The 12,412-nt window shown below is 36.7% G+C and overlaps 1 protein-coding gene across 17 annotated transcripts in view; it reads left to right on the top strand.

The window, feature by feature from the left end:
• ppip5k2 (diphosphoinositol pentakisphosphate kinase 2) overlaps window positions 1-12,412 on the top strand; it is a 54,405-nt gene that overhangs the window by 5,406 nt on the left and 36,587 nt on the right. For all 17 annotated transcript variants that reach the window (XM_073873962.1, XM_073873956.1, XM_073873952.1 and 14 more), the window contains exons 3-5: window positions 1,700-1,895; window positions 10,208-10,298; window positions 10,786-10,871. In XM_073873962.1, the coding sequence (XP_073730063.1) occupies window positions 1,700-1,895; window positions 10,208-10,298; window positions 10,786-10,871 (373 nt within the window). The remainder of the gene's footprint in view (window positions 1-1,699; window positions 1,896-10,207; window positions 10,299-10,785; window positions 10,872-12,412) is intronic.

Below are 12,412 nucleotides of genomic sequence, written 5' to 3'. Positions count from 1 at the left end.
TTTAAACCATGTACAAATGAAAAGCTGTTACACAAGCAGATTCATAATTGTGTGCTACACACCGTGTACAAAATATAAAATTTTTAAACAATTGTTGAAATACAAATTGCAAATCGCTTTAGCTTTGGCTGGGTTTAAAGTAATAGCTCAGCAAAAAAATTACATTTCCTCATGATTTACTCATCCTTAAGCCATCTGAGATACATATATCCATCATTTTTTAGCTGATGACCTGGCGCTTCCAAGCTTTATAGCAATAGAAAACGGGACTTTCAAGCCTAAAAAAGTGCATCCATCATTTACAGAAGTAATCCACACGGCTCCAGGGGGTTAATAAAAGCCTTCTGAGGGTAATCGATGCGATTAATAATTTAACATATTAAATATATAAAATATTTAAAACTTTATAAACTATAATAACTAGCTTCGGGTAGTGGCCAATTGTGCATTCACTAGAGTGTATCAGCGTAGGACATAGTTTACTTTTAGGACATGCGTAGTGAAGAATTTGGAGTCAAGAGAGATATCAAAACAAAATGCCATGAATAAGATGATTTTGAAGAAAATTGAAGGGGAAGTTTTTTCTGTACCTAAAGTGAATACAGAGATGATCGAAGTCAAAGTAAGCAAGCTAGATATTTTTTGCAAAATATAAAAAAAGTGTATTGTGTATATATAATCATTAATTTAAAACATTTTCTTTTTATAAATTAACGTTTTTAAGGAATTGTAAATAAAGCTTAGTTTTTATCATTTACAGTAAGAATCACAAATGATATGTTAATTGTTGTTGTTTTTTTTTTTTTGGTCATGGCTGCTTTGATGCGCTAAATCTCAAAATGAAATTGGATTGCTGAACTGTAGCCGGTGCTTCCCACTTCCCAGGCAGGATCACGTTTGTTATTTTTTAGGTTTAGTTATCGAAAATGTTTTAAGATACATTTTTGTGTGATGTTCTGTACATCGTGTCTTTAAAATATTATGTGGAATCATTTAACAAATGTTTATACTGCCTTTCATTTAAACTTAAAATCAAAATGCATTATCAGTTTCGACTTTGTTTTTTCGACACTTTATGTTAAAGTTGTTTCTGTGTGCTGCTTGTGGAAGAAAATTAAAGTTACCCATTTGTTGACTACCTGGTTTGGTCCCCCTCCCAACCCATGCACAAAACACACACACTTTGATTATACAGCCAACTATAGGCAAGATTGATGTTGCCTTATTCAAATATGTAAATCCTTATTAAAGAAACCCCTAGTATTTATTTAGTATTATATGAAATCAGCCAGGAAGCCTATCAGTCAATTGGTCACATATCATCTTGTCTACTAATTCACAAATTTTTTCACTAATTTTCATAAACAGCAGAATGCAGTGTTGTATTCCTTGTGTTTCCTAGAAGATGCTTAAATACATCAATAATGTATAATATTATAAAATATTGATTTTACGCTATAAACTGTAAATACACTTATGCACTAAACGGGTCTATTAGCTATGTTAAAAGAGTATGTGTTTTATGATACTGTCAGCTACATAAATATTGGAAAAGAGGCACATTTTGTTTTATTTAAGCTGTTTGCTAAATTTTATTCCAGTTACAGTCATATAAAGAATATTGGCTCATTGATATTTTTAAGCTACTGCACACATTGGCCAGCATCAGTTTGAGATCATTGTATTCTCGTTTTTCCAGCCTCCAGAGAGACAGATTGTGGTGGGTATCTGTGCCATGTCTAAGAAGTCCAACTCCAAACCTATGAAGGAGATCCTGGAGCGACTGTGTCTGTTTAAATACATCACAGTGGTTACGTTTGAGGAGGAAGTCATTCTGAATCAGCCGGTGGAGAAGTGGCCGCTCTGTGATTGTCTCATTTCCTTTCACTCTAAAGGTTAGTGGCATCCTGTTTACATCTCTTTTTTACCTGAAACACCCTAAAATACATGGTCTGCACTGTTTAAGGAAGTAAATTCACCTAATTGTTTGAAATGAGGAATTATATGTGACCTTGTCTGTGAAAACCCAGCTCAAGTAATTTTATGGTAATTTACAGTAAAAATATTCTGTATAAAGTAAAGAAAATTTGGGGGAAATTAGTGGTCGACCGATATGTTTTTTTATGGCCGATGCCCATATTAAGAAAGCAGCTCTTGACTAAATCATTTCCCTACCTTTAATAAGATATACATTATTGTTTATTATCATTCTTTCATCACTGACTGTTTATCTTCAGTGAGCTTGAATTTTGTTTGTTTTTATCTTCTTTTTTATGCATGTATAAGTTTTTTGTGAGAATTATGAAAATTCTATGGCATTAAATATTTTAATAACATAAAAACCTTATTAAAAGATAAAAAACTCTACCGGGATACATATCGTTATCATGATATAAAATAATTCCTATTGTGAAATAAAATTTTGGTCATATCAGCCACCCCTAATCTCACTGTACTGTTTGAATAAGTGTGTTGAACTAGTGTGATGTTGTGTGTGTGTGTGTGTGTTGAGTGTCTTTTCAAAACAAACAACAAATTTAAGTAATAGAGAAATTTACTGTCCAATAGAAAATGCAGATGCCGAAAAAAAATCAAAATATTGGCTTCTGCAATATATTGTCCTAACAATAGTAAAAATATCACCTTGATTTCTTTAATATTTTGTCTGAGTAAGGCCATCTCAACGAGTTAATGAATTTCCGTTAAGAAAATCATGTTTTAGGAAAAACAAGTTTATATTTAAAGGAACACGCCCACATTTTGGGAATTTAGCTTATTCACCGTATCCCCCAGAGTTAGATAAGTCCATACATACCTCTCTCATCTCCGTGCGTGCTGTAACTCTGTCTGACGCAGCCCCCGCTAGCTTAGCTTAGCACAAAGACTGGAAATGCATGGCTCCAGCTAGTATACTGCTCCCAATAAGTGACAAAATAACGCGATCATTTTCCTATTTATGTGTTGTGATTTGTATAGTCAAACCGTGTACAAATAACAAGGTGATATGAGACACAGCGATCTTTTAACAGTATACATACTGAGAACTATATTCTCTGAAGACGAAGCACTGCCGCATGGGCGGAGTGATTTGCACAACTCTGACCGAACTCTCTGCTCCTCACCAGGGGCTTCTCGTGTGCTGCGAGCAGATCACTCCGCCCATGCGGCAGTGCTTCGTCTTCAGAGAATATAGTTCTCAGTATGTATACTGTTAAAAGATCGCTGTGTCTCATATCACCTTGTTATTTGTACACGGTTTGACTATACAAATCACAACACATAAATAGGAAAATCATCGCGTTATTTTGTCACTTATTGGGAGCAGTATACTAGCTGGAGCCATGCATTTCCAGTCTTTGTGCTAAGCTAAGCTAGCGGGGGCTGCGTCAGACAGAGTTACAGCACGCACGGAGATGAGAGAGGTATGTATGGACTTATCTAACTCTGGGGGATACGGTGAATAAGCTAAATTCCCAAAATGTGGGCGTGTTCCTTTAAAGCTGCAGCACATTTAAACCATAATTCCCTGTCTATACTACATTAAAGCTGAAACCTGTTTTCATTTTTCAGTGATGTATATGACACATGTATGGTAATTTTATGATATGCATGTCCAAAAAACATAAAACCATTTAAAGCTATGGTCTACGATTTCAAAGATTGTTCATTATTAATAACCTTGTTTTGATGCTGGTTATGGATCTACGGTAAAATCCTAACAGTATGAAGAGAAAAAAGAATTTAAAAAATCCATTCAGTCTATTGGGTGTACGACGGCAGATAAGTTGACCAATGTAAACTGTCCGGCCGGACAGCTTACATTGGTTAACTGCTCTCATCAAATCCCCGCTACACTTGAAAATACACCTCGCCCTCGCGTCTCCACCCCATCGCACACCACCCCGCCCCTCTCCTGCCTGCGACATGAAATTTGTGTCAGTGTATGTTAGCTAGCGAAGCAGCAACATCTCACTCATGGAAAAAAAACTAACCGACAGCAGCAAGCTTCTTGTCCCTACAGTAAAGGTTGGAAGAAAAAGGAAGTCTGTAGAGGAAAGAGCAGGGGTTAAACAATTTGAAAAACGCTGGACTCTAAGTAGAATCAATATAGGGTCCGCCATTGACCGTTGGAGGAAGCTTCAGGGAGATTTGGGGCTGAAAACCGACGCCAACACGGCAGACTTTTTGTTGAACAGGTACGCATCTATTTATACTTTTATTGTGAGGTGTTACATAAATACCTTTTTATGAGTCTGACAACATGCTGCCGGTCGGCATTGGAATGTTAGCCGTTTAGCATCGTGTATCACTGGTCAATGTAATTATATATACAAAGATTGTGTGAGGTGTTACATAGATATCGTTTTATGAGTCGGACAACATGCTGCCAGTCGGCATTGGAATGTTAGCCGTTTAGCATCGCGTATCACGGGTCAATGTAATTATATTTACAAAGATTGTGTGAGGTGTTTACATAGATATCGTTTTGTGAGTCTGACAACATCATGCTCATGCTGCCGGTCGGCATTGGAATGTTAGCCGTTTAGCATCGTGTATCACGGGTCAATGTAATTATATTTACAAAGATTGTGTGAGGTGTTTACATAGATATCGTTTTGTGAGTCTGACAACATCATGCTCATGCTGCCGGTCGGCATTGGAATGTTAGCCGTTTAGCATCGCGTATCACGGGTCAAAGTAATAATATTTATAAAGTCATTTCTTGAAGCTCAGGAGGGGAAACTTATGCCAAAAGTTGTTGTGAAAGTAAATAACGTCGAGGGGAATCATAATTGTAATTGTTCATTCCTTCAAGGCTTTATGTGTTTACTGCTCGGTAAATCTCTGTTCTGATGTTTACTACCAGTGATCACAGCTTGAATGAGTGACGTTGTTCAGTTCGTTTCCCGGTGGGAGGGATCAGGTAGCACAGAGGGGAGGGATGAGTTTTTTAAAACTTACTAACCGTCTCAGGCTTTCTCGACTGATTTTCAACATCGTAGACTACAGCTTTAAATGAATGTACAGTACCAAAAGAGCTTGAATGTAGCAACAATAAACAAGTCACTTTACTGTAATGATTTGTTTATTATTAAAATGAAATACCAGCAGAAAATATAATTATAAGTTATTACAGTGGGGAAAAAAGTATTTAGTTAGCCACCAACTGTGCAAGTTCTCCCACTTAAAAAGACGAGAGAGGCCTGTAATTTTCATCATAGGTACACTTCAACTATGAGATACAAAATGAGAAAAAAAATCCAGAAAATCACATTGTCTGATTTTTTAAAGAATTTATTTGCAATTTATGGTGGAAAAAAGTATTTGGTCAGTAACAAAAAAGCAAGATTTCTGGCTCTCACAGACCTGTAATTAATTCTTTAAGAGGATCCGCTGTCCTTCACATTTTATACCTGTATTAAATGCACCTGTTTGAACTTGTTAGCGGTATAAAAGACACCTGTCCACAACCTTAAACAGTCAGACTCCAAGCTCAACTAGGGCCAAGACCAAAGAGCTGTTAAAGGACACCAGAAACAAAATTGTAAACCTGCACCAGGCTGGGAAGACTGAATCTGCAATAGGTAAGCAGCTTGGTGTGAAGAAATCAACTATGAGAGCAATTAGAAAATGGAAGACATTAGGGGTGTAACGGTACGCAAAAATCACGGTTCGTTGCGTACCTCGGTTTTGAGGCCACAGTTCGGTTATTTTTTCGGTACAGTACAGGAAAAATGCAAACATTAAACTGAAGGTTGTTTATTACTATAAACTTTTTTTAACAATTTGTTTACACTTTTTTAAACACTTTTTATTAAAATAGAATTAATAATATATATATATAAAAGAAAAAAGAAAAAGAACAATAAATAAATACTGCTGCAAAGTTTTCCACTTAATAACATACTTTTTACATTATTTTATAACAGTAGCTTAATCTTTTCTTAAACTTCTCTTATTCTTTTTCTACTAAAACCTTGCACTAAACTAACAAATTCAATTCCTGAATACATTTTTGCCACCAAAAAATGTTTCTGTTTTGATTTATTTTTGATTTTTTTTAAGTCACAGTATTGAATTGGTTATGTACCATCTCTGTATAAAAATAATATAACTGCTCTATGTGTAACTGCATAGCAAGCAACATGATGATATACTTATTATACACTTATATTAAGATGAGTGAGTTGCCTTCTTTTATCTTTTGCACGTTTCTCCTAATCTTCGCTTGTGTTGCCAATGTAAGCTGTGACTTAAACTAACGAACCCCTCCGCAGCTGAGTAACAGCAGAGTAAGCCTGGGTTACAGCTCTTCTCTGTCCCGACCAGATTAACTGATCGCATTGTGAGAATGATATGATTGACGTGAGGTGCAGATGAAAAATCTGATCACGCATTCCGTTATTCTCGCGTGTCACAGAAAGCACGTCTCATAATTGCGTAGCAACGAAAGATGCGCAACCTCTCACGCACTTTTGAAAGAACAAAACAGCGCGTTGACACGTGTTTAACATGTGCTTTTAGACGCAACACGTAAACGTTTACATCAATAATCGAATATACAACTAAGTAAATAAAAATCTTTCTTTCTTTGTTTGACAGAAGACTTTCGCTGAACGAGGAGACTTCCGCCACTTAATATGTTCGTGTGGAAATACGAAAATTGACCTATGTTCCGCACACAAAAGATTGCATTTGGCCATTCGGTGCACACGTGCACCGTGCTGAAAGCCCTTTATCGAAACGGTCCGGTACGAATACACGTACCGTTACACCCCTAGAAGACATACAAGAACACTGATAATCTCCGTCGATCTGGGGCTCCACGCAAGATCTCATCCCATGGGGTAAAAATGATCACCAGAATGGTGAGCAAAAATCCCAGAACCACATGGGGGGACCTAGTGAATGATCTGCAGAGAGCTGGGACCAAAGTAACAAAGTCTACCATCAGTAACACACTACGCAGCCAGGGACTTAAATCCTGCAGTGCCAGACATATCCCCCTGCTTAAGCCAGTACATGTCCGGACCCGTCTGAAGTTTGCTAGAGAGCATTTGGATGATCCAGAAGAAGATTGGGAGAATGTCATATGGTCAGATGAAACCAAAACATAACTTTTTGGTAGAAACTGCTTGTGTTTGGAGAAGAAAGAATGCAGAGTTGCATCTAGGGATGTCAAATTATGCAATTCCCCATATTTGATGATCATTTAAATTAATGATCAATCAATCGAATAATCGTTAACAGTAATAGTGCAATAAGCCATTACATCAGTGGCATATAGCCAATGACATAAAAGTGTGAGTAAAAATGCGAATTAAAATGTTTTATTTTGTCTAAATAACATGCTAGTGGGATTGTAAACTGAGTCAATGTAGTTGGTGTTTTGATAAAAATCATCAATTTAATCTCGTAATGAAATATAATGACTAGACACAGTATAACTCCGCCTCATATGGGCACTTTGCACAGTCAGATGAAAGTCAGTGCGTCCATGACAAGATAAAAGTTTCATTATCATCAAGTGTTATTTTTCTAGTTGTTCACCTAGCTTTCTGAGTTGTTGATACACCATTTGTTGTAATTATGTCCAAGAAGCACACAAAGGGCACTTTTCCCTTCGTCACCTCAGCTTTAGACCTGTGGCGTACTTTCAGCAAAGATGCTTATTTTATTAAGATTTCAACCTTCCATTAGAAAACCCGCAACAGTGTTTAGCGTGTAGCGCCTCAGCCAGTCATTAATGATGATCAATGATGTATGTTGCGGGCGTTCAGATTGTAACGACAGTCATTTACAGTTTACATTAAACAGTTTCTTGCCAGAATTTAAGTTTTACATTTTAATCTGTTCATTAAAAACGGCTTCTGGTCTCCTTTCCTGTGTATAGCAGCGTTGCTATGCTTATCTTGCAGGCTTTGCTTTCAGTATCCTAACTGTGTTTAGATTTTCGGCATCGGACCCTCTCAGATCCACTGCGGATGCCATTTCGTTGCTTTAACAGCCACCCCTGTCTCGAATGCAGTTAAAAAGCCCAGGTTTATGATTGGCATCGAGCATTGTTGTGATCATGGCTAGTTTAACTTCTTCGCACTTGTTTAATTTTTTCACCAGCTGTGTATGTGCTGTGCGCAGGCCCTGACACAGGTGCTTGCTTTTTCGACAGTCGTTAAGTTGTATCGATTGAATTCTTGAAGATTGAAGATTGTTAACATCCCTAGTTGCATCCAAAGAACACCATACCTACTGTGAAACATGGGGGTGTAAACATCATGCTTTGGGGCTGTTTTTCTGCCAAGGGACCAGGACGACTGATCCGCGTAAAGGAAAGAATGAATGGGGCTATGTATCGTGAGATTTTGACTGAAAACCTCCCTTCTTCAAAAAGGACATTGAAGATGAAACATGGCTGGGTCTTTCAGCATGACAGTGATCCCAAACATACCGCCCGGGCAACGAAGGAGTGGTTTCGTAAGAAGCATTTCAAGGTCCTGGAGTGGCCTATCCAGTCTCCAGATCTCAACCCCATAGAAAATCTTTGGAGGGAGTTGAAAATCTGTGTTGCCCAGCGACAATCTTAAAACATCACTTCTTTAGAGGAGATCTGCATGGAGGAATGGGCCAAACTACCAGCAACACTGTGTAAAAACCTTGTGGAGACTTACAGAAAACGTTTGATCTCTGTCATTGCCAACAAAGGGTATATAACAAAGTATTGACATGAACTTTTGTTATTGACCAAATACTTATTTTTCACCATAATTTACAAATAAATTCTTTAAAAAATCAGACAATGTGATTTTCTGGATTTTCTTTCTCATTTTGTCTCTCATAGTTGAAGTGCACCTTTGATAAAAATTACAGGCCTCTCTCATCTTTTTAAGTGGGAGAACTTTCACAATTGGCGGCTGACCAAATACTTTTTTTGCCCCACTGTATATTATAATATAATTTTGAATAAATTTGGCACAACAAAAATTGCCTTCACCAATGCACAGTAACAGTGAGTCTCGAGGTTAGATCTACATATTAAACAACAGATTTGTCCATGAATAAGTCCTGCTTATTACTGTCGTCCTCTTCTACAATGTAATCCTCTATAAGAATGTTTATTTTAGAATGTGGTAAAATTTTACGGAGATTAATAATACAAGCTGTATACAAAAAGCTATCTTTTGTACCTCACGCTGAATATGCGTTTCAGGTACTGTGTGTCATATTCAGATTCAGAATTTATCACGCACTAGCATCTAAAAATGTATCTTGTTTCGACATATAGCAGTTTTAAAATATATTTAAAGTAGTATGATTGTCTTGTCAGAAGTTGGGCTACAACGCAGATAAGCTGTTTCTGAATTTCTGTGATGACACAATCAATATGTTTTAGTCAGGGTTTTTTTTACAGGTGGGGTCACTGATGAAACAGTCAGCTTTAAAATCTAATGGTCTTTGTGAGAACATTTCTGTCAAATAATCATTTGGGTCCTAAACTAAATCCATTACCCATAACCTGACTTCTTACCATTACTTGACCCATACAACCGTAGATAAGAATGTTTACAAACTAGGGCTGTCAAAAGATTAATCGCGATTAATCGCATCCAAAATAAAAGTTTGTGTTTACATAACATATGTGTGTGTACTGTGTCTAAATATTATGTATATATAAATACAGACACATTCAGGTATATATATTTAAGAAATATTTGCATTTAAATACTGTATATACATTTATATAATTTATATTATATATGAATATAAATATTTTATATATAAATATAATACATTTTTCTTAAATATATACATAATTGGGTGTGTTTTTATATATGAATAATAATTATTCACCATACACACACATTTGTTATGTTAACACAAACTTTTATTTTGGATGCGATTAATCGCGATTAATCTTTTGACAGCCCTATTACAAACTCTTAAGCCAGTCCTAAACCTGTAACACTGACCTTACATCCAACCCTGTGATCGGATTGGTCGATAGAAATGTTGTTGCAGGGCCAACAATGATGTTGGTCCAGAAACATATCCCTTTATTCTAATAGCACCAGTTAACATTATTTAAAATGTAAAAATGTGCTATGTCTGTTTGCATGTCAAGCTGGCATGGACTCCACAAGAAGAAATAGGTAACTTTTTTTGCCCTTATATATTGCATGTTCATTATATATACACTTTGATCTGACAGGATTCCCACTGGATAAAGCTGTGGCTTATGAGAAGCTGAGGAATCCATTTGTCATCAATGATCTGGACCTGCAGTACTGTATACAGGACAGGTGAGCTTAGTCTGCAGAGGTAACCCAAGGGAAAAAGTCTGATCTTTAAATGTGGTTATCATCACAAATAAGACATGTAATGACTGTAGTGGTTACTTACAAACCTGAAAGTACAGTATATTTACATAAAAAATAAAGGAGCTGACAGAAAGTCAGTGTTTGTAATTTTCAGTGTGATGGTCTTGACTCCTGCATTACAGCCATGCCGTTAATGCACTTTAAACCTCACCCATAATTTAATTCTACCAGCATTGCAGCTGCATGATAACATTAAAGCTCACTTTAATGGCCTGTGCTCTTCTCTGGTGCAGAGACAGACTCAGTAAAAATGCTGATTAAATTATTGTTTTCAGATTTTCGTCTCAAGTGACACTCCTGGTTATGCAGCTTGAATGGTGGCATATTAAAACAACCCTTTGAACGCTGTACAAAATTATTTTTTTCTCTTTATGTGATATGAATGCCTTTTGTGTGTTGCATGTTTTAGGAGAAAGGTGTATGGAATCCTCAAGGCTGAAGGTATACAGCTCCCACGCTATGCTGTTCTGAACAGAGACCCTGCAAGACCAGAAGGTTTGTCCATAAATCTCAAAATGACCTGACGTAACTTAACCTGATGAAACAGATGTGTGTTTAAATTCCTCTGGGATACACATTTATTAAGTTTTATGTTCTGAGACATGAAGACTTCATATGATGACATAACATTATAATAAAATAATAATTTGGCCAATTTAATATTTAGTCTGCAATGTTTTACTTCCATGTGACGAAAAAATATCTAACAGTATTTTGATTTGTTTAAGCCTGTTTATGTTATTTTGCGGCCTGTTTCATGCTAATGTAAATTAGAGTTCAACTAAACAATTTCACAAACAGTCAGCACGGGCCAAGATGTGCCATGCATCCATGAATCTGCCAGTCAAATCAGTATTCAAAACATAGTACACGTAGTTTTAAATACCATGAGTAATATCTACACATCAGCCAATCACGTGGTAGAAACTTAGAGCATTTGGGCGGACAGAAACCGTGTTAAAAAAAAGTAACACACTGTGGCTGTATGCACTGCATTTAAAGGTCACATAACACACACAGTTTCTGCTTATCTCATGTTAATCTTGACTACCTATCTTGAGTAGTATTGCATCCTTCATATCTCTGAAGAGTCTTTAGTTTTATCAGATTTATAAAAGATAGATCAGCTGTATGACTACTTTCTAGAAAAAATACGAACTACCGGAGGCGTACCGCGGGTGGAGCGAGTCACTAGCAGCCAACACACAAAACACAATCTATGGACAACTTACAATTGCCTTCATATCGTTTACATTATATGCACTTATGATTGCCAAAAAACATTTAATGCAGTTGTACTCATTATAATCATAATTACTCATGACCCAATTGGGACCGGGCCATTTCAACAAAATCCAGCATTAAACAAACACACTTGCACAACTCCCCAGATAAACAAACTATAGCCATTGTTTCCATAATGCTGGGTTCAATAGGAAGCTGAACAAGCTTAAATTTCCCTCACAAACAAAAACACACTTCTCTGGTGAGGTTGATTTTATGTCAGCTCTTGTTTGGTGTGTGTGTGTGTGTGTGTGTGTGTGTGTGTGTGCACTATTCTGGGTGAAGTACCTATATAAAGACTTTCACTGTACTTTCAGCAGTGAAATTGCCCATAAAAGAAAAAAGCAAGATATATGTTACATATAAACAAGGGTGCACGTAACTGGTGCGCAGTTGCGCATGCGCGATTAAAATAACAAATGTACACCACACACTGCTCTTAAATGCGCTTTTGCGCACCAACATTGCTGAAACATAGTTACATAAAATTAATGTGTGTTGTTAGCAGTGATGCAACAGTCACTGCCCGATTGACCAATTTTAAATACTTAAGATCTCAATACTTTACTCACACATTGTTTGCTAAGTTTTGTTTGCGTGCATCTCTAAAGGACGAGCACGATCCGCATCTCAAGGCTTCAGACAGCTTGCTAGTACAAGCAAATTGTAAAGACAGCACGCAAATACCAACTGAGTTTTCTTGCACTTGAGCGGACATTTAATACAACAATCTCAAAATGCCCTTATTATAG

This window comes from Misgurnus anguillicaudatus, chromosome 12 (genome assembly GCF_027580225.2).
Source record: "Misgurnus anguillicaudatus chromosome 12, ASM2758022v2, whole genome shotgun sequence".
In the NCBI taxonomy this organism is placed as follows: Eukaryota; Metazoa; Chordata; class Actinopteri; order Cypriniformes; family Cobitidae; genus Misgurnus; species Misgurnus anguillicaudatus.
This window is presented reverse-complemented; position numbering and strand designations above follow the sequence as displayed.